This window comes from Phymastichus coffea, unplaced genomic scaffold (assembly GCF_024137745.1).
Source record: "Phymastichus coffea isolate CEN01 unplaced genomic scaffold, Cenicafe_Pcof_1.1 PCOF00088, whole genome shotgun sequence".
Classification (NCBI taxonomy): domain Eukaryota; kingdom Metazoa; phylum Arthropoda; class Insecta; order Hymenoptera; family Eulophidae; genus Phymastichus; species Phymastichus coffea.
The window spans coordinates 495,898-518,300 of record NW_026706899.1 but is presented as its reverse complement, the minus strand read 5'-3'; the positions used below and the strand labels follow the sequence as shown (position 1 = coordinate 518,300).

Sequence of the window (22,403 nt, the reverse complement as noted above, 5' to 3'; positions counted from 1 at the left end):
TAACAACACGAACAACCAGAGTAACAACAGTAACAATAACAGCGCTAACAACCAAAATAACAATAATAACAATATCAACAACTACAGCATCACCGAGCTCCAACTAATCAAGATTTAAGAGTACGAGAGCGATTGTGAAAAGGAATCTTTTGTTTGCTAGAGAATTTCTTTTAACGGAGATAAAGAGCGGACGGAGTGATACGTGCAATCAACACGCGGCAAGGTCGGTGCAGTGCTCTCTCTCTCTCTCTCTCTCTCTCTCTCTCTCTCTCTCTCTCTCTCTCTCTCTCTCTCTCTCTCTCTCTCTCTCCCTCTCTCCCTCTCTCCCTCTCTCCCTCTCTCCCCCTCTCTCCCTCTCTCCCTCTCTCCCTCTCTCCCTCTCTCTCCCTCTCTCCCTCTCTCCCTCTCTCCCTCTCTCCCTCTCTCTCCCTCTCTCCCTCTCTCCCTCTCTCCCTCTCTCCCTCTCTCCCTCTCCCTCTCTCTCTCTCTCTCTCTCTCTCTCTCTCTCGTACGTATTACACCTACTTTTTTCGCTCTGCTGATTATCTGCTTTACTTACCTCATTTTCCTCCTTGGAGTGAAAACTAAACTTTGCAGGGTAATCGTCATCTGCGGCTCTCATGCGTGGGCAATAAATCGCAATTTTTATTGCCTTTTTCGAGCCGCAGATGCGATTTAATACCTGGCTACACAACAACATAACCTAAAAACGCTACACCGTCTTACACACCAACGCAAGCAACACCTCACACACCTACGCCTCAGCACACCTGCGCTTCTACACGCCACGACTTCTGCTCCTAGCCATCGTAGTCGTCGTCACCTGCACCTTGCCTACATGTTGGTGAGAGAGAGATAGAGTGAAATTTCAAATCATAACCTGTGCATGTGTATCAGGACTCCCTATGTGTCGCCTTCATTAATTCGCTCGACCATACTCAGAGCATCGTGCATATTTAATAAAAAAACACCCTATTCAGCACATAATATTATTGTTGAGTCATGCACATATAAGGTTATGTTCGCGTTCTGTTTACCTGTCTGTCCGTCTATTCAGTCGGAAAATGCTACTCCCGCCAGAGGCCGCTAGGCACAAAAATCCACGCGCGACTTTCAAAACTTGAAATCCGACTGTAGCGTCTCCGCTCTTCCTTGACTTCGTCAAGCTCTCTACAGACGAAAATTTCCTGTCGTTCGCTTACGCGCAGTTCTCTATGTCCGCCGCGTGTACTAGGTGTCATCACCTGCTTCGTCGTGCCGATAACACGCTACTCTGCACCGATTGTAACGCGCTTTTTCACGTTGATTGCGTCTCGCCGTCTCTTCGCCCAAAGAAGTTCGAGTCATTCATCTGTCGCCGACACGTGCTGGTCAGCAGCACTGACTCTTCCCCGGACCCTGTCGTAGCGGCCCCTCCCCTGTCGTTGACGACGCCCCTGTCGGCCACGCCCACCATCAGTGAACCCACGCCCATATCGCTATTGCTCGCCTCCAAAAAGCGCTTAGCATCACCAAACTTCGCTGCCTCGCGCGCTGCTAAACTCCGTTGCAACTCGTCACCTGTGCCTCTCTCTGCACACACCTTTACCTCTCACACTGGGCACTATTCAGAGCTGTCAGCATTGTCGCAGGTACCAGTCACTGCACCCGCGTCACCCCAACACCTCACTGGTCCATCTTGCTCCACCATGTCCGATCAACCCCCTACTTGGTTCAGTGACTATATCAAAGATGATAAAAAAGAGAGGGACCATGATCGTGCCACTGCACGTGAGCACTACGTCTCGCTCGCGGGCTACATGCAGCGCCACACACAGCGCTCAGAGACTATTGAAAGGCTCGCTGCGCACACCGATAACTCCGAGATCATGATCTGCGGCCTGCCTCATCAATTCAACGGCTCACTTTACGACGCTGCTCGTTTTCTGCTCAGCGCCCTCGGCTTCGGCCATGGCCATGACATGCCCGCCATCGAAGCTACGCGTCAATGGAACTTAGCTGCCCACCCCCGAAACTCGGAACCGCTAGCTGATGCCGCAAATGGCCCCCCTCCTTCAGCCTACGACTCCTCCATCACTTTCTCCTTCTACCTCTCCTCCACGGCTCCCCGTGACCGCGTCATCGCTGCCTCTGGTCGCCTCCGTGAGCTCTTTGCTCAGTCTATCTTTGGGTGCGGTGGAAATGCGCCTGTCTACGTACACCCTATCTATCCGAAACCTATCTTCGAGCTGTTTACCAAAGCTCGTCTCACTTGTACTGCACTTGGCTATCTTCGCCCAGTCGTTCGGAACCTCCGCGTCTTCGTCCGCCAAAACTTGGACTCGGGGCTCATCCCCATCATCACCGAAGAAGACTTGCAGTACCTTCAGCCAAACCCTAACCACCACGGAACTGGCACCCTGAATGCTGTCACCCCCACACGTGGCTCTAGGCCGCGAATCCCCCGCCAACCCCCGCGCGCTCATAATCAATCCAAATCTCAGCAATCTCGCGGGCAACTACCTCTCTCACAGCTGCACCCCCAACCATTGCAAACTCAACACCCCTACCCCCAGCAACAGTACTCGCTTCCACCATCCTACCCCCAACAACAGCAGCAACAACAACAGCAACACCAAAGCCAACAGCAACAACAACAGACAAATCAACAACAACAGTATCGGCACCAACAACAACAATTTCAACAGCAACAGCAGCAAATTCAACAACAACCACACCTACAACTTCAACAATTTCAGTATCAACAGCCGCAACCCCTCCAACAATCGCTCTTAAATCCGCCATACCTCCAGCAAGCTCGCGCCAACCCACCCACTCAAAAACAACACAAAAATCCTCCCTTTCAAAATCCAGTCAAGCAACGGCGCCCACCACTGCAACAACCGAATCTTGCCCCTCAACAAACTAACGAGCAACAACAGAAAGCACGCGGCCGCCAACAAACCCCCTTTGCACCACCCGTAGCCCCCCTGCTCCAACCAGCCCTTTTCCCACCACCACCCCCGTTCTTACAATCATCAACGAGCTCACACCAGTCACAATTACCCCTCGTTGGGAAATCGCCAACACAAACCACCTCGCCACACTCCTCGTCTATACTGAGCGTTAATGCTGCTGGACAAAATCAGCCCTCTGCTATGGACACCGTTGATCCCTCAGCATCTCGTCTTGATGTCGTCATCGGCCACTCACCAGCACCATGACCCACGGCACCTTGCGTTCCGCCTCATAACCCACCCCCAATTTTCACTGTTACGCATGCAAACGTAAACCGTCTCAACCATTCCGGCCACTTTGCGCTACTCGAGGACAGGGTCTCAAATTTTAACTACGATGTCGTAGCGCTCTCCGAAACGATCCTCAAAGACTCTATATCGGATTCGCACTTATCACTTCCCGGCTACAACCTTTATCGTCACGATAGAACGCTGAAAGAAGGCGGAGGCGTCGCTCTGTATGTACGTGATGTATTCAATGTTAAAATCCTTGCGAAATCGCAAGCGTGTGATTACAATCTTTGTGAATTCGTTGCGGCCGAAATAAAGCAAAATAACTACTCACTCCTCGTTGAAGTCGCTTACCGTCGCCCATCTGCCCTTGCCCCCCATAACCTTTTCCAGATTATCCCCCCTTTGCTCATGAACTACCATGATGTGATAATCACTGGAGATCTGAATGCGAATCTGCTGTCTGACACGCTACACTACGCTGCAGTACTCCAGGATCACATTGACCTTCTCGGCCTCAAGGTAGTGTCGCGCCTGCCTACCTGCCACCGTTTTCAGGAAGACCGCTCGTCGTACACACTCCTCGACCTCTTCCTAGTAAAGCACACCACGGACATTCACTCGTTCTCAAAAACTGAGGCCCCCTTCATCGACTGTCATGATCTCATCGAGCTCGTAATCTACGCCACTGTTCCCCCTGACGGTGACAAACTCATCCTCTCTAGGAACCTTCGAGCCGTTGACCTTGCACGCCTGAACTCGCTTGTTACAGGCTGCCTAGCCTCCACCTGCCTCAGCGCTGCCCCCTCAAATTTAGTGAGCTCGGAGATTTCTCAAGTCTCCATCGATGCTTTCGAACGCTCTCTATCTTCTTCTGTCCTTTATGCGTTCGACACCTTGGCACCTCTACGCACACTGAAGCTATCTGAAAAAGCTAAACCCTGGGTTTCTACGGATATCCGCATCCTTATGCGTGCCAGAAACGCTGCCTTTAGCGCGCAAAAATCTCGCCATGCCTTGGGAACATCCAGAGATATCGTGATCTCCGAAACCGAGTCTCCAATAATTTGGATACGGCCAAGAACACGTATCTCTCAGCTAGGCTCGCCACTGCTACTGACCCCAAGGCAAAATGGCGTGAGCTTCGCTCTATTGGTATCGCTCAAAAGCAAACGCCCTCACCGCTACTGTTCTTCTCCTCTCAGAGCTTAAACAAACATTTTGCCCGCGTAGTAAACCTGCTACCGCCTATTGATGCCAGCACCCTTGAGACCATCCTCTCAACCCCACGTACTCGGCAGTTCGATTTCCCCCAGTTTGCTCTCCATCCTGTCACTGCAAAAGACGTTCATGACGCACTCAGTGCAGCAAACTCAAAATCCAAAGGAGAGGATGGGATCTCGCTTCATACTATATGTTCTCTATGGTTGCTGACTCGGTCGCTCAATACTACGCTGCGCTCTTTAATCAGTCCATCACCAGCTCGCTCTACCAGTCACTGTGAAAGCGGACTCAAATTGTCCCGGTCTCAAAGGTCAAATCGCCCTCTTCTCTCTCTGACACACGACCCATTACGAAGCTCTATGAACCGTCAAAAATTTTTGAGCGCTTGGTTCACCGGCAGCTCTCAGGCTATGTCGAGTCTCACAGGCTACTCGACGCGCGTCAGACTGGTTTTCGGAAGGGTCACTCAACGGAGACTGCGCTTCTTGGCCTCCTGGATGACGTGCGACACGCCACCGAAAAGAGGCAAGTCTCCATCCTTATCCTCTTTGACTTCTCCAAGGCTTTCGATCGCATCTCCCACTCTCGCCTAATTCGGAAGCTTCGTGACCTGAACGTCTCTGATAAAGCTCTGAGGTGGTTCCTCAACTACTTGGCTGATCACATACAAGCGGTAGTTGACGGGGGAGGAGCCGTTTCGGAGTGGCTTCGTGCGGCTACTGGCGTCCCGCAAGGCAGTGTTCTTGGTCCCCTGTTGTACGCCGTGTATATTAATGACCTTCCATCCGTGCTGATTTTCGCCAATTATATGATATACGCGGACGATACACAGGTGTACCTCCACTGCTCACCGCACGAAATTAAGCGTGGCCTTGCCCGGATCCAGCGGGATGCTCAGGCTGTCGCCGACTGGGCTGCTGAAAACGACCTCGACCTGAACCTGGCCAAGACGAAGGCTATGATTCTAGGGAGCGAGCTTTTTATCTCCTCCCTAGATTTCACCATCTTGTCTCATATCACCATCAATTCTACCTTCATCCCCTTCGTGGCAGTAGCAAAGAGTCTCGGTGTCACCCTCTCCCCGACCTTCCAATGGAAAGGCCACACCACCGAGATAGTGAAGAAGGTCTACAGCTCACTCAGCTCGCTGAAATTCTACCGCAAGTCCATGTCGCTCTCCCTCCGCAAGTCGCTAGTTGAAGCTCTCGTCTTCCCACTTCTGAATTTTTCCTCCACGGTCTTTATGGACCTCGACAAAACGCGGACTCATGACCTCCAAGTAGCACAAAATGCCTGCGTGCATTTTGTCACGGGTTTCATACCCTTCATCCCAACCAGCGATGTGACCACCCACGTCACTCATCACAGACTCTGCCTTCACTGGCTTACTTTGTCTTCTTCGCGTCATCTTGCGTTAGCCAGACTCCTCTACAAAGTTGTCTGTAATAACGGTCCTGCCTACCTGACCCCCCATATCGCTAAACTAAATCACGTTACCTGCGCCCGGCGCTCTCTCCGCAACATTCCAGCCGCCTTTCAATTCCGAGCTCCACGCACTGAAGCCTGGAAACGGTCGTTCGCAATTCGTGGTATGGACCTTTTGAACCAACTTGCGGTCACCGACTTTGGCCTTGACCGACTCGCTGAATTCAAACGCTGGCTGTCTGAGCTTCTCTTTCTCCTGGAGCTTGACGAGTTCACCCAACGTGCTACTCATGAGAACATGTGTAACATGAATGCTCTCACTCTTCTCCCACAAGTCCAGCGACCCTACAATGTATCGGCTTTCGCCCCCATCCCCTCCTACCTACTTGTACCAGGTCGCTACCTTCAGTACAACCTCTTACCTCACCAACCCCAACCCACCCTCGCATCTAAACTCTAACCTCCGCGTACCTTCAAGCTCTTACCCATGCGTACTCAGCGTCGTCTAACAAAGCTCTAGCCTAGGTTTCCATCCCCCAACCGCCGCGCCTCCCACTGCGTACCCTCGTCGTATTGCGCCTACTCTAAGCTTAGTAATTTTAAGATAGTCTTAAGTATTAAATGTATTTTCAATGAGGTGCCTCTCATTGCTATTTGCGCGCTCGCCTCAACTAGAAATGTAATGCTCTATACACACAAATTGCATTGCTTATCCACCACATACTATACTCACCTGCCTACATTATGTAACGATATTATATTACCTGCGTGCACTGTATCCTTCCTTAAGCCAACGGGGTCATACCCCATGGCTCAATAAATGTTTAATCAATCAATCAATCAATCTCTCTCTCTCTCTCTCTTAGATAGGAACACTAAGGTTTTTTTTATGTATTTTGACCCGCTGAACACGAATATCGATAGTGTTTAACGATCTGACAGTCGAGTAATTTGTTATAAACAATTTAAATGTTTAAAGCGCTGTATCTTTTGAACTAAAAGAGATAGGAAGATTAGAGTAAGTACATTATGTTTCTTATTCAATAACAAACAAATCTCATTTTTATTTTTAATGATAAAGTTATTAGAACCGGAGATATTGTTAATTAAGTGCATAAAAACGGGGTGACGCCGAGGCGCCTGGATAAATTTAACTACAACTCGACTTCTAAGCGATATTTTTCATCGGCTAACATCTCATTTTGAAGGAAAAAGTCTACACTATCTTTATATGCAATAAAAATCCTTTTTTATTCACGTGATAACAAGCGGAAATCGATAAATGTCGTTATTTTCGCTGTTTTTTTGGTAGTTTATTTGTTTATAAGAGTATAAATCAATGTTACAGATAAAAAACTGGCTTAAAAATTACACGTCACGATCGGGTTTTTCTTTTAGATTAATACCCATTTTGATTTTTGAAAAAATATTGGTTACAACTAAAACTATCGTCGTTTTAACGGCCGCTCGCGCCGCGGCGATGCGTTTTTGCTCGCTTCCGCCGAGCGGCCGCTATCGATGGTAAAGGAACGCATCTCTCTAAGATTATTTTTACATATTTTAAATTATCACACGCTAATTTTGAGAGTGACTTGTCATCCCCCTAATCACTTAGTTGTTATTTACGTAAAATTTATATTGATATGATCCACAGTATAATAGAAATATTAACAATTATGCCAAATATTCTCTATCTCTCAACGACTTTTTACCTTTAAATTTGTAATATGATAATTTATTTTTCAATCTAACTGAAAAATATAGAAACGGCATTGCAACGTCGCCGTCTGTTATTTTTTAAGAAGTCATTGAACAAGAAGCCGGGATTTTCGCCGTATAAATACATGAATTTTAAGGATATTATTTGTGATGAAAACACATCAATTATTTATTTTGCGTACCAATCAAATAATTTTATTTTGGGTTATAACGAATTTAATTCATTCGTTATGTCTCTCTCTCCCCACACACGCATATACATAATTCTTATATTTAAACCATATTCAGATTCATATTATATTATAAAGCAGCCTGCAGCAGCCGACAACACCGAAGTATAAGGTAAGAGAGAGAGCGCGCTAGGTCTATTAACGAGCCTATAGGCAGAGAGAGTCGCGTTCGCGGGTATGCGTGTGTGGTCGCGCTGCCGAAAAGCGTGAAGAAAGAGTGGGGACGCCTCAGAGAGGATTTGACTGGCGGACGTAACGCGGGCGACACGTGTTTTGGGCGCGCGCTGAATAGGTTTTTCTTTTTGGCGTATTCGGACTTTCGATCTGGCGTTGCCTTAAATTATTCGCGAGTGCGTGCAGTGGTGCGGTGTTTTGACAAGACAGTGTGCGTGTGCAAGGACATAGCGCTAGGTAGTCCCACACTTCGTCACCACTACGACCGGTGTCCGGGAACGCTGTTCAGCGAGCGAACGTTATTTGTACGGAGGGCCTGGCCATTGTCGCCTCATTGTAAGTACCGACTCGTTTAGCTCTCTCTTGCTTGCCTGCTCGCTTCTCTCTCTCTTCACCGATTTACTACTTTGTACGCTTTCTCTTTGATGCTTTATATAAATTATTCTTATCCTTCTTATTCTCTGCGTTTCTTTGACTTTGCGCCCGACTCTCACCCCCCATTCCTTAGCGAATTCTCTGCGCTCGTCACTGCTTTTCCCGTTTTTCAGCCACTGCTACCTACGACGCTCTACGCGGGCCACGAGGCTACTTGATACCGTGGCTGGTTAAAAGGCTTGGCCACACAGGTGCCGGTGCACTAGCCCTGTGGCATTAGTTATTTATTAAACCGAGCTGTCAACTAATCCATCCTCTCGATTGTAACGGCGGGTTAGCCAAAACCCCGTTATAGGGTAACAAATTTCCTAGCTACAATACTTGTAAAATACACATTTTGAAATTCGCGGCTAAAGTAAACGCTATTCACTTGTTTACTCTGTGTTAGTGCGTTTTGCAAGTTACAACTTGCATTTGTTTCGTTCGTGCAAGGCATTCTGCGTTCGGCTATGGTAGTGTAAACTTTTTAGACAGATCGTTATGGCATTTAGAAAGAGTAATGAATACGCTGTTAGATATTAATTTGTGTTTGATTTGTCAAAAAAATGTCAATACCAAAACCACTAGTGCTGAAACTGGTTGTGCTCGCATACGAGAAGCTGCTTCTGTGCGCCAAGATGATGTTTCTCTACGACTTCAAGTATTAGGCAGCGAAGGTATGTTTATCTTATTTATAATTTTATAAATTCAATCGATGAATGATGGTTTGACACAGTAAAAGACCAGCTCGTTTAAGTAGAATGTATACTCATGTAGGCTTATAAATTTTTAGCTGGTTTTCAGTATCACTCGCAAACTTGCTATAAAACTTATACGGATCAAAGAGCATTAAGCAGAATAAAAAATAAGAGAACCGCTGGTGAAAGTACGCGTAATAATGAACACAGCGATAGCGACAACGATACTCATTCAATGCAACAAATATGCAAATCAAAAAGATTAAAACTTCAAACAAAAATGAGACGTATTGATTTGTGTGCTATTTGTGGTTGTATAAGAAAAAAAAATGACGAGATTTTATGTGAAATTCAAAAACTAGATTTCGCGAAATGTTTTCTCGATGCAATTCTTGCTATTCGCGATGATGTATACCTCAAGCTTGCACATTATAATAGGGCTGAACAAATACTAGCCACCAGCTTGAAGTATCACAGAAATTGCATGGTTTTGTATATGTACAAATATAATGCTAAGCTAGAGCAAAAACAGGAAAAAAAATCATGTTTAAATGAGAATGCAGATGAACTTTTAGAGAATTCAAGAAATACTCAACTAAATTCTACCGTAACAGATGAACAGCTATTGAATACCATTCAATTAATTGAATCGTGGATTCTTTTAGGTGAAATTTTTTCATTAGATGATTTATCAAAACTTATTTCTAGCAAATATGGGATTGATAACGCGAAACATTCCAAAATCAAATCTGCCTTGAAGAATTATTTTGGAAATCGCATTGCTTTCATTAAAAGAAAACAAAAAAATAAATCTGAAATTTTTCATTCCATTATCACAGATAATGTAATATTAAAGGCTTATGAACATAACTGTATATCGAGCTGTGCATCTATATTGAGTGAGTCTATCGAAACTGTTGATTTTGGACTCAATGACAAATTCTGCGATGAAACGGACCTACGAAGTTCGTGGGAGACATTAAATATGCCAGAGCCCTTTATTACATTTTTTTCAAAATTATTCGATATTGACAAGAAATTATTGTCAGACAGAAGTATGAACATGTTGAAAAAATCAAGTATATTTGATTCTATAACTACGGCTTCTGATAAAAATAAAAGGTACAATTCGAAGTTACTAAAAGTTGTGAGTACTTTCCAAATAATATGTTCCATTTGTCGCCCATTGACAAAAAGTCCATTACTCACAAACTTAGGACTTTTTATTTATTTTAATACAAAAAGTAAAAATATTTTGACAGCGTTGAATCGCTTGAGTCTCTCAATTTCATATGATGAAATTTCGAGAATTAGGACTCAACTTGCTTCTTACACCGTGAAAAATTCTTTCAGTACGGCGCCCATTCCTATTCAATTTAATACGTCGAACTATGTGACCGCGGCTTTCGATAATTTCGACTGGAATGAAGCTACAACTTCAGGCCTTCATTCTTCTCACGATTCAGTTATCGTGCTATATCAGGATATATCAGAGAATGTCAATAAAAAACCAAATGTATCGGAATCAGGAGTAGATAAAAGATTAAGGTCGTTTGAATCATTATTGGATTGCCAAAAAATTATAGAGTATGACAAATCTAAAAAGGAAATAATATTACCAACTGATTTTATTATGAAACAAGGAGACGAAAAATTATCAATTAATAGTTTCAAAAAAAGTTTGAATTCAAATGCCTCTTTATGGTATTTATCAAGAATGGATGTTTCTACAGACAGAAGTAAAATATCGACTTGTTCAACTGATCAAAAAGTTCCTACCTGGAGTTCATTCAATTCAATTATTTCTAGAGATGATCGCCCTAAACAAAAGGTTAGCTACTTTCCAGTTATTCCAGCACCTATTACCGAAGCAAGCACAGTGTATACGTGTTTAAAGAATTTTAATGATATTTTAAAACAGCTTGATCAAGAGTATTTAGTAGTTTATTGCGACGAAGGTGTGTACAAATTAGCTCGTAAAATCAAGTTTGAATGTGGAGCGGAATTCGAAAATATTATTTTGGCTCTTGGCGATTTTCACATAATTAAAGTTGTATTAGGCTGTCTTGGAAAATACTTGAAAAATAGTGGCGTTGAACAAATCTTCGTAGAAACGAACTTATTTGGAAGTAACGTAATTGAACAAATACTTGATGCAACGAATTATGCACGTTGTATCAAATTTTATACGTACCTAGCAGAAACATCAAGGAGACTCCAACTAATGGAATTTCTTACAAAGCGCAGACTCGAAGAAAACGAAAATATTATAGAAATGATAAATATGCTACAAGAGTGTATTGAAATGAAGGAAACTGATGAGTTTAAAGGAATTTTTGATAATTTGAAAGGTGATGCAAAGAAATTACTAGACAACTTCAATGAGTTCGTTGAAGAATCGTGCGTAAAATCTGAAATGTTCAAATATTGGAATAATGTTTTAATTTTAATAAATTTATTATTAGATTTGATTCGTGCAGATCGCACAGGTGATTTCACTTTACATCTGAATACTATAGAGAAACTTCAACCTATTTTTCACATCATGGATAGAATTAATTATGCAAGATGGTGTGCTGTTTACTTAGCCGATATGCGGTCTCTGCAGGAAAAGTACCCAGAGGTTTACGAGCATCTCATGAAAGGGCGTTTTACGGTAAAGAGGTCTGACGTACCTTATACATCAGTAAGCTTAGACCAGGCCCTCGAACAAACAATCAATAGAACATCTAAAAACCCTGGTGGCGTAAAAGGTTCGACGCAGAAAAAAGAATTTGTTTCATTTTATGACTTGACTTACCATGAGTTTTTGGCTGCTAGTAATCTCTTCAAAGAAATTATTAATTTCTCTAACAACGATGAAGAGTTACAGGTTCATCATGATTTTTCAGAGACATCAACCCTTAATTCAGAAAGGGCAGTTCACACTGTTTTACAATATCTCGAATCTCATAATGTAAATCCTTTTCGTAACGATAACCAGCCTCTTAGAAACTTAATATCGCAAGAAATCGCACACGAATCTGTAAGGCAGGATATTTTAAATATTTTTGAAAATGGAATGAAATTGTATGAAAATTTCTTAGAAGAAAGATTCGTGGAAAAAAGTAAGCCATTGTCAGCTACAATAAAAAAAAATTATTTGCCAAGTTTAAAAATGATGCCTGCTACTCCTGGAGAATCTCCAAAACAAAAACAAATAAAAATTAGCGACATTCATCGTATCATAGCCCTTGCAGGGGAGCGAAACTATCCATTGGAAAAACTTTTCAAGTATAAATTATCAGACAAAAATACATTATTCGATGAAAATGGTTTGATGAAAAAAGAAGCTGATAAAAGAAAATTAATTACGTGGCTAGAATCTGAAAATTTTATTACAGAGCAAACTTGGGATATAAATATGAATACTTGTTTGATTGTTCGATTTCATGTTAGCTATGAGAAGAACTTCATGGAAAAATTGTTTTACATTTGGTGATTTAGCTGCTAAGTTTTGTAAATATATTGATTACTTGACTACACTCCAAAATGTAACGCAAATCGACTTTGTATTCGATTCATACTTCGATTCATCAATAAAAATGTCAGAACATCAAAGAAGATTGAATTCATCGACGACAATACTTTATAGTATGATTAACGAGAAAACTGCATTGCCAAAAAAACTAGATACTTTTTGGGGATCATCAAGAAATAAAATCTTATTTCAAATTTTTTTACGTGACTACTTAAAACAAGATAAAAACTTACAATCACTCCATTTGATATTCAGCAAAATAAATGACGAACCAAGTATCTCGAATCGAGGCAGTGTTGATTCTAAATTACAGCGAGAAGACATTGAAGAAGCAGACGTAAAAATATTAATACACATTGATCATGCTGTAAATAAGGGGTTTAATAACGTATTCGTTATATCGTCTGACACAGATGTTATTGTTTTGGTTACACACTTTTATAGGTTTTTCAAGACATTACGAATGTTTCGCAATCTATTCTTTATCAGTACTTACTATCTTTTTTTACAAACATTCAATTCAATTTTATCAGTTCTTGTAAGTTTGGTATAGTTAAAACTGGATATTAATTACACGACTGTACGTGATTTTTACGAATGTCTTTATATAAAATTATTAGTCTATACTACTAATTTTTTCTTAGTGCCTTGATATCTTTTTCAATGACTTTGCATTCAATTTTATCCGCTATTAAACGTTTAATATAAACAAAACTTGATATTTATTATTATATTATATTTATTGCAGGAATGTAAACGATATCAAGTACATATTCATACAAGTTTCTAACGCGTGTTTTTTCAAAATAGCAATTTTTCGAGAATAGTTTTATTTATTGATGTGGATTTGCATGTAATACCCAGTTGAAAGTACAGAATAAAATCCAATAAAAAAAATATGAAATCAGATATTTTGAGTTTTTGCACCAGCAAAAACATATGAAATACAAAGAAATATATATATTCATTGGATCGTATGCGCTGCGTACCATACTTTTTTTATCAGTATACATTTCGATCTGCTAATGAAGTATAAAAATTAATGCCTACATATTTTGTGACAAAAAAATAATATAGTAAGTTATCATATAAAACCAATATGATTTTTAAAACGTAAAATAAATAAGAATTCTTATCAGTATTCAGTAGATTTGTAAGCTGAATAAATCTGTCATCTGTAAGCAGTCAGTCAGAATAGTCACGCGAATCCTAACCTCAAAGTTTTACCCGCACGCGAAAAAAAAAAAAAATAAATAAAAATAAAATACGTGTTTGAGTTTCGTTATTACCGTGCTGTATTAAATCAGTTGTTGTGCTGCATTTTGTGTTGTTTAGTACTGTTTTCGATTAAGTGTATATTTTTGTGCTCTTGATTGTTTTTCCACTTAATTTGTTACTCTCGTGACATTAGTGAGTTGACCAGTAGACTTGTTTTGTTTGTGACTTTTGTGAGTGACAGTTGACAGTCTTATTGTTTGGTGCGTCAGTTATGTCTGACAATAGATGTTTTTCGTGCCCGTCTAAGGGCCCTATCAACGTTAGTGATGCCGTGCAGTGTCCGGGTTGCCGATCACTCTATCACAGGAGCTATACGAGCAAGACAGCCAAACTTTCTAATGGGTTATTCAAAAAGTGTTGTGGAGGACTTGAGATACCTTCGAGAGCATCATTGTTGTCTCCAGTGTTGTCTCCGATCATGAGTGCCGCGCAAGCCGGATTAGTGTCTAATCCGTCTCCGCCTAAGCCCCTTAATGACTCGCATTGCGAATCATGGGACGATGTTGTGAAATACTTCGATTCGAAATTGAACAGCATCGTCTCATTGATTTCTGGTAGGTGTGATGAGCTGCAGCGCGTGACGGATGGTCTTGTCGCGCGCTCTGATGCCATGGATGCCAGGATGGGCGTCATCCAGCATGAGCTTTTGGTGGTCACTGGCTCCATTGCCTCACAATTTCAGGCGGTCAACCATGCTATCTCGGAGCAGGCCACTCGAGTTGACGACCACGAGGTTAGGCTGGCAAGGGTGGAAAGTTGTGTCGGTGAGTCCTCCACAAAGATTGATACAGTTACTCTCGCGGAGATGAACGAGCAGCGGAGAAGGGAATGTAATTGTATTATATACAATTTCCCTGAACATGTCTCGTCGGCCGAGAACACAGCGGCAGTGGCGGCGCTACTTGTGGGGGCGAGTATAGATGCTTCATTGCTCACCACTTTGCGCCTTGGAAAGAGGGCTGAGGACAGGACTCGTCCATTGAAACTCATTCTTCGGTCTGCTGTTGAGGCGCGGTGGTTCTTGCGTCACTCACCGGATTTGCTTAGATCGGTGCCTAACGCGAAGTGTGGCCCGGACCGATCGGCTTTTCAGCGGCAGTTGTTGCGTGAGACCATTGCCGACATCACCTCAACAAAAAACACATAAGTGCAGCCGAGATACCCAATCTTCTTTCTATTTACTACCAGAACGTTGGTAGCATTAAATCTTCCATCACTACTTTTATTAATAATGTATTAAAATGTGCGCAAAAGTTTAATATCATTGCCCTCACTGAATCCTGGTTGGATGACACGGTGGATGATGCTATGCTGAGGATTCCTGGCTACTCGCTCGTGAGATTGGATCGCTGTAAGGTTCGGAGTGGCAGATCAAGGGGAGGTGGTATCCTCGTTTGAATTGAGAGCACATGCTCCTTTGTAACAGTACATACCCTCAATTACGATTTGGAGCATGTGACTCTGAAGCTTGACTATGGAGCACCGCTACTTCTCTCCGTTGCTTATCTGCCGCCAGTTACGTCTCTCTCACCGGTGATATTCGAGTTATCTTTGGATTCCTTTTGCTGTTCTCTGGAGGATTCAGCTGCCGGATATCCTGAGTGTGCCGTTCTCATTGTGGGTGACTTCAACCTTCCCCGCTGCACGTGGTCGGCTTTTGATGGTGTGCTTTCATCTGATGCACTAGCAAGTAGGACTATTCGTGATTCGGCATCTAGATTGGAGAGTTGTATGAGCTCTCTTAAGTGCGCTCAGTTGATTCGTTCAACAAATTGCTCTGGAAACACGCTTGATCTGGCATTTTGTAGTATTCCGGCGTCTCTCTGCACGGCTTTGGATCCTCTGGCACCATCGGACAGACATCACGAACCTGTCATTATTAATTTGAACTGTGTTGCAGTGGCTTCACCGAGCTCTCTACCATTTAATGCTTCTGCTTCCTTCAACTTTAAAAACGCAAATTATAGCAGTATTAATGCTGCTCTGGCGTCGACAAATTGGAATGATCTCTTTGGTGGTCATGAGTGGGACGTTGACATGGCGCTTGATTGTTTTTACCGGAAATTATTCGAAATTATTAGCTGCAACGTTCCACTTACTGGCTCTTTTACTGCTAGATTCCCGAGTTGGATGACAGACGAATTGAGAGCTGCGTATTCTAAGAAGAAGATGGCCCACCGGATATTTAAGGCTTCGGGAGATGGTCAGGCATTGCATGACTTCAGGAGCTTCCGGATAATTTGCAAGCGTCTGACGTTGCGCAACTACAGTCGATTTATTAGTGATGTTGAGGAGTCATTGGAGTCTGATCCTGGAGAGTTCTGGAGGTTTGCTAACCCTAGGGATTGTTGCTCTGGCTATTCTGATAGTATGTATTATAATAGTATCGATGCCCATGATGGCCCGGATATTGTCAACTTGTTTGCGGAGCGATTTTCTTCGGTTTTTTCTTCAACTTCACTACTTAATGGTTTCGAGGGGCTAACGTTTGATTCTAATACGCTGTCGGACATTTCTCTTGATATTGAAGAGGTAACTCAGGGCCTTGCTGGACTGAAACCGTCATCTGCGGCCGGACCCGATGGAATCCCGTCAACTTTTTTTGTAAATTGTACCAATTGTTTAGCTCAACCGATTATGTATATTATGAATTTATCTTTACGATCTGGTACCTTTCCTACTGCTTGGAAACAAGCTTTTGTCATTCCGGTGTATAAGAGGCGTGGTGACAGGAGAAATGTTTGTAATTATCGTCCAATTGCCAAGCTCAGCGTGCTTTCTAAGCTGTGTGATCATCTGGTGTCCATACGACTTTCTCGTTTCCTTCTTCGTGTCATTAATGTCTCCCAGCATGGTTTTGTTCCGCGTCGTTCAACGGTTACTAATCTTGCGGAGTTCATTGAATTTCTTACGGACGCATTCGATGACGATCGGCAGGTTGATACGATTTACACTGATCTTACCAGTGCGTTTGATTGTGTTAATCATCAACTTCTGGCTGCTAAGTTGTCGTTCTATGGTATTCATGGCCCTCTTCTATCCTGGTGCTCTTCATACCTATCACGTAGAACCTACTCCGTTAAGCTCCTGAAATTCATCTCTTCATCTTATCTGGCTACCTCTAGGGTACCGCAGGGCTCGCACCTTGGTCCACTATTTTTCATTACCTTTGTCAGTGATGCATTTTCCGTTATTCGTTCTTCCTGCATCTCTTTCTATGCTGACGACGCTAAAATTTTTAAAGTTATTACATCTAGGAATGATGCCGATGAGTTACAGCTGGATCTGCTGAGGTTTTCTGATTGGTGCTCAGTTAATGGGCTCTTGTTAAATACTGATAAATGTGCAGTCCTTTCATTTTCTCGATGTAAAGCGTCTTATATATTCGACTATTTTTGTATGGATCTTGCAATTTGTAGGGTGACGGAGTTTAAAGATCTGGGAGTATTGTTCGATCGGAGTTTATCGTTCACCGCTCACATTAATCAGTCCTGCTGTACGGCATCCAGGTCACTTTTTCTACTGTTTAGGCAATGTCGTGCGTTTAAGCGACCAGCCTCCCTCATTGCACTTTATAATGGTAATATTCGCTCTCGTCTCACGTATACGTCAGTTATTTGGGCTCCACGTTTTGACCAGCAATCTAAGTTACTAGAGACTATTCAGCATCGTTTTCTGCGTTTTTTAGCTATTAAATTTGGCCCACGTATGGATCCCTTCTCTCATGACTACTCTGCCATTGCAAACTCATTTCATATTAGTACCGTCACTTCCTTTATTAATTGCCAGTCTGCATTTATCATTTATAAATTATGTCATAATTTCATCGATTCGATTTCACTCTCTAACCGTATCCTCTATATTGTCCCAGCACGCACTCTTCGTGCCCGTAATCATACCTTTTTCATCCGTTCACGTAGGTGGAATCTTAACCATTTATCAATTATTGATCGATCTTGCCTCATTATTAATAATTTGTCAACTCCGCTGGATGTTCACTCAGTTTGCTTGGGCGCTTTTAAACGGCTTGTTCGTGCGAATACTGCGGTGTTTCGCTAGTGTCTTATTTTTCTTTTCTTCTGTCACGTGACACCTCACCTATTTCTTCCCTTTTACCCAGCTATCTTGGCTGCTTCTCCCTTTCTACACGTCAATTTTTGTTATTATTATTTTTTTATTATTCTTTTTTATTATTCTTTTATTATTTTTTTATATTAGTTATTATTTATTAGTTATTAGTTATTATTCTTTTTTATATTTTGTTTTTCTCTTTTCTTTTCCTTTATTGTGTTACTTTTTTATTTTTTATTTTACTATTTTTCTATTGTATTGTTTTGTCGACTTTTGGATATTGTTTATAGCTATTTCGTTTATTTTTTTTTCTTCTCACTATTGTCGTTTTATTAATTATTTATACTTTTTTTTGTTTATATTATATATTTTATTATTATATTTATATGTATCTCGATATGGATTTATGCCCGTTTAATAAATTAAAAAAAAAAAAAAAAAAAAGATTTATCAAATGACTAAAAATAACTATCTCATTTTATATGTATTTATAAGAACAAGCGTATTAAATATTAATGGTTTTTTCATTTATCATACTTACAATAATATAATAATATTAATTGCTTTGGAATTGCACATTTAATTTGTATTAGTTTTCATTAGTATAGAACATTTAAAAAGGATTCACTAATATTAGATCCCATATGTCATTTTCTGGTGCCGATTTAATAGAAATAATGAGTATATATACAGACACTTTTGATTGCTCTTGTTATTAGTAATATTGCTCTTTTCTGGAAAGCAAGAGTTCAATTTCACCAGTTTCTATCAGAATAAAACATTATATATTCGATATTCTTAGTATGAATTTATAAGGTTTATTTGCTTAATTTTTTTGGGAATCAGCGAGTTTTCTGATTTTTTACGAAACGGAAATAATGAGTATATACATGATTTTATTCCATGAGAAGGATTGAGATAGTTCCGATTGACGATTATGAGTAATATTGCTCTTTTCCGGAAAAGCAAATTATCAATTTTTCCAGTTTTTATCAGAATAAAACATTAAATGTTCAATATTTTTCGGGAGGATCAGTGATTTCTCCTATTTTCTGCGCAATGGAAATAATGAGTATATGCGTGATATTGTTTCATTAAAGGAAGTTTGATTTTACAGAAACTTCTGATGGACCTTAAGAAACGTGTAGAATTGGTGTTTTATGATGAACTTACCTACATTTTTATTCATTAGTATAGAAGTATTCGTTAATTACAAATTAATTATTTTTCGTAATTAGTTGTGAAATAAGGAAGAGAAAAAATGTAAAAAGTAAAGAGTCTTAACCCTTTGAAGCACAGTGTCCATCCTGATGGACACATTGATTTATTGCTTCTTTTGCCATTTTAGAACAACATTATGGATTTCAACAGGGTCTTTTGCATTCTTTCAGTTCATTAATAGTTCAAAAACATAATTTTGCAGTTGAAATCAATATAATGGGTTATTTTTTAATATTTTTAAATGAGCAAAGAAGAAAAAAATTGAATTTTTGGGGCGAAATTCATTATTGACGCGAATAATGAGAGTATCCCTTTCAAATTTGGTATACAAAGGTTTTTGGGGTCGCTGAATAATAATTTGACATCAGAGTTCAAAAATTGTGTATCCAAGATGGCGGATCTAAAATGGCGGGCAAGAAGATTTCCTATATTGATACCAATACTCTAAAATTCATATCTAAAGGGTTTTAGGGGTCGCAGATAACGATTCTGATATCAGGTTTCCGAAATAATGCTTTCAAAATGGCGGATAGGTATATTTTTATATTGGTTTGAATACTCTCAAACTCATATCTAAAGTGCCTCAATCTCAGTGATAATCAATATCATACTAGTTTTCTGAAATTCTGCAGCCAAGATGGCCAAAGGATATGATTGATGTACATGCTTATTTGCATGACTTGAAAGTATAATATCTCAGAATAGTGTATACTTCTTTCACTCATTCTCGACATTACCCGGAGCTTACCACGAGGACGTGATGAGTTCAAGCTCCATTTAAGTTTTTTTTTGTATTTTTCATATTTTATATTTTTTTTGTATATTTTATATTTTATATATTTTTTTTATTTTTTATATTTTATATTATTTTTTATTTTTTATATATTATTTTCTGCATTTTTTATGTTTCATTTTCTGGGTTTTTATTTCCTCTTTTCCTCCATTCTTCCTGTAGGAGGATCCCCTTTGCATTATCAATAAATTTGTACTGTAATATTGTTACTGAGTATTCTTTGAAATTAGACATAAAAACATGTTCTTCATACAACCAGAGCAACAAAACTCATTACTGTCTATATGTGATGTTTTTGAAAACAATTTCTTTCCGGTAAAAGACACAGAGGAACATTACAAGTACTACAAATCCATCTCGTCTTCTATGGCTTATTTCTTGTAGAACAGTGGTTAAATCTTTTATATGTATCTGAGACTTATGGCATGTAAGCAGCATTAGAAAGTCTCTTTTCATCAGGTACTTTGATTTTTGCATGGCTTGGAGTATTTGGTGCCGTTCTTTTCCTACCTTTTGGAGTTGGGATCTTATGTACCACCAATTGTTCTACCAATCTCATTCGGAATTTTTTCAATGACAAAAGTGGTTTGATTTGTTTTTCCTTGTATAAAATGAATCCGTTACATATGCAGAGATCGATGAAGTGCCAAAAAATTCTAAACCACCATTTTTTGGACTTACGATCAATCTGGTAAGTAGATATTGCACGATCCGCATAGTCGACATATCCCATGTGTGTTATAGTCTGAACACAAGACAGGACTGTTGACAGGAGTTAGAGTACCATCTTTTTGCCTCCGATTCACAACAGTTACTTCGGTAGGGTCGTGAAAATTGGATAAAAAGTATACTGGTTTTTTATCCATCCACTTTATCCATGTGAGTCCTGATGTCGAGGTCTTGTATTCGTACTCTCCAATAACCATTTTTTTATCAGACTTATCACTTTTGGGGAGATTCGCGCGATTAGATCGTACTGTGCCACATGCAAGGATGTTATCTTGTTTTAGAGATATTAGAAGCTCTACTCCTGTGAAAAAATTATCAAAATACACCTGGTGATTATGACCAACAAGGTCACGTGTAAGATCACGAACCACACGTGCTCCTAATTGTTTTTCAGGACTATCTGTTTTGCCTGTGTAGATCTGAAATTGACAAACAAATCCCGATTCATCTGCTCGGGTCCAAACTTTGTAACCACGTTTAGTTGGCTTGGCTGGCATATATTGTTTCATGCTACTCCTCCCCTTGAACTTGATCATTGATTCATCAATAGCTTGGTGATGGCTTGGTTTCCAGCATTCTCTGAATGTTTCAGAAAGATTGTCGAGAAGAGATCTTAGTTTATACAATTTATCGTATTCTGGATCTCCTTTTGCTGGTTCTTTTGAATTATCATTGATATGCAAATGAGACAAAAAAATCCAAAGCGATTCACAGTCATCAATGAAGAAATATATGAATCATGGAATTGAGGGCTATTAGACCAATAATCCCGATACGAAGGTAACTTCTTGTAACCCATATGGATATTGATCGCTATGAAAATTTTCAACTCATCTTTGGTGATATAGATCTCCTTTTGACTTCTTTTGAGAAATAAACAAATTTGTTTGCTCTACAATAACATCTAATAGAGACTCAGGGAACAAACAAAGAAATATATCCTTTGGAGAAGACGCGGAGTCAGGGATGATGGGTCCGTGACTCCTACTGAAAGGTAAATCAGTCTTTGGAATACTCGTCGATCTCCAAATTTCACTTTTATTTGAATCTGTAGTGGTTGTTTCGTCGTCAATTTCTTCTTCGTGTGCCTCATCTTCGAGAAGATTGTTGATTGAAGGGGCAACATGATCTACTCTGCGATCCAATACCTCATCTTTATCATTAGAATCGCACAACCCATCAACAGACTCTGAATGACTAGGAATTTCATTCACAATTCGCCTTCTTCTCCCCATGGTTACAAAATAAATCTCTTCTAAATTTATTGATATAGAAAATATGAAAATTGAAGAGTACTACGTAAAAATTGATTCCTAATTGGCGGGAAAAAATTCCCGTAAAACAAGAATATTATGAACACAAATATACAAAACGCCTATTTGCTCTTCAACTAATATAGTGAATCCACTCCGGTCTTTTAGTCAATGAGTGTCAACAAACATATGGATGACTCCAGAAGCAAAGAGCCGATCTTTATTTATTTTTCGTAGGTCGGGGGTTAAGGGCCTTTTGGCGATTTGTATGAGCACCAAACACTTTGTATTGAATGTACTCTCCATGGGTCTGAGGGCCATATATATATATATATATATTTTTTTTTTTGAGAGATTCATTCACCTAATCAGAAAACAAAATACTAGAATATTTGAAACAGAATACTAAATTATATTATCAGATTTG

At 40.5% G+C, this 22,403-nt stretch overlaps 1 protein-coding gene across 1 annotated transcript; it reads right to left on the bottom strand.

Annotated features, from left to right (window-relative positions):
* Positions 1-20,412: 20,412 nt before the first annotated feature.
* LOC131669211 (piggyBac transposable element-derived protein 4-like) lies at positions 20,413-21,958 on the bottom strand. The gene is made up of 3 exons (XM_058943945.1): positions 21,712-21,958; positions 20,810-21,381; positions 20,413-20,739 (listed from the first exon to the last, which is right to left on the bottom strand). Exons 1-3 carry the CDS (start codon positions 21,956-21,958, stop codon positions 20,413-20,415), a joined length of 1,146 nt encoding a protein of 381 aa, XP_058799928.1.
* Between the last annotated feature and the right edge of the window lie 445 nt (positions 21,959-22,403).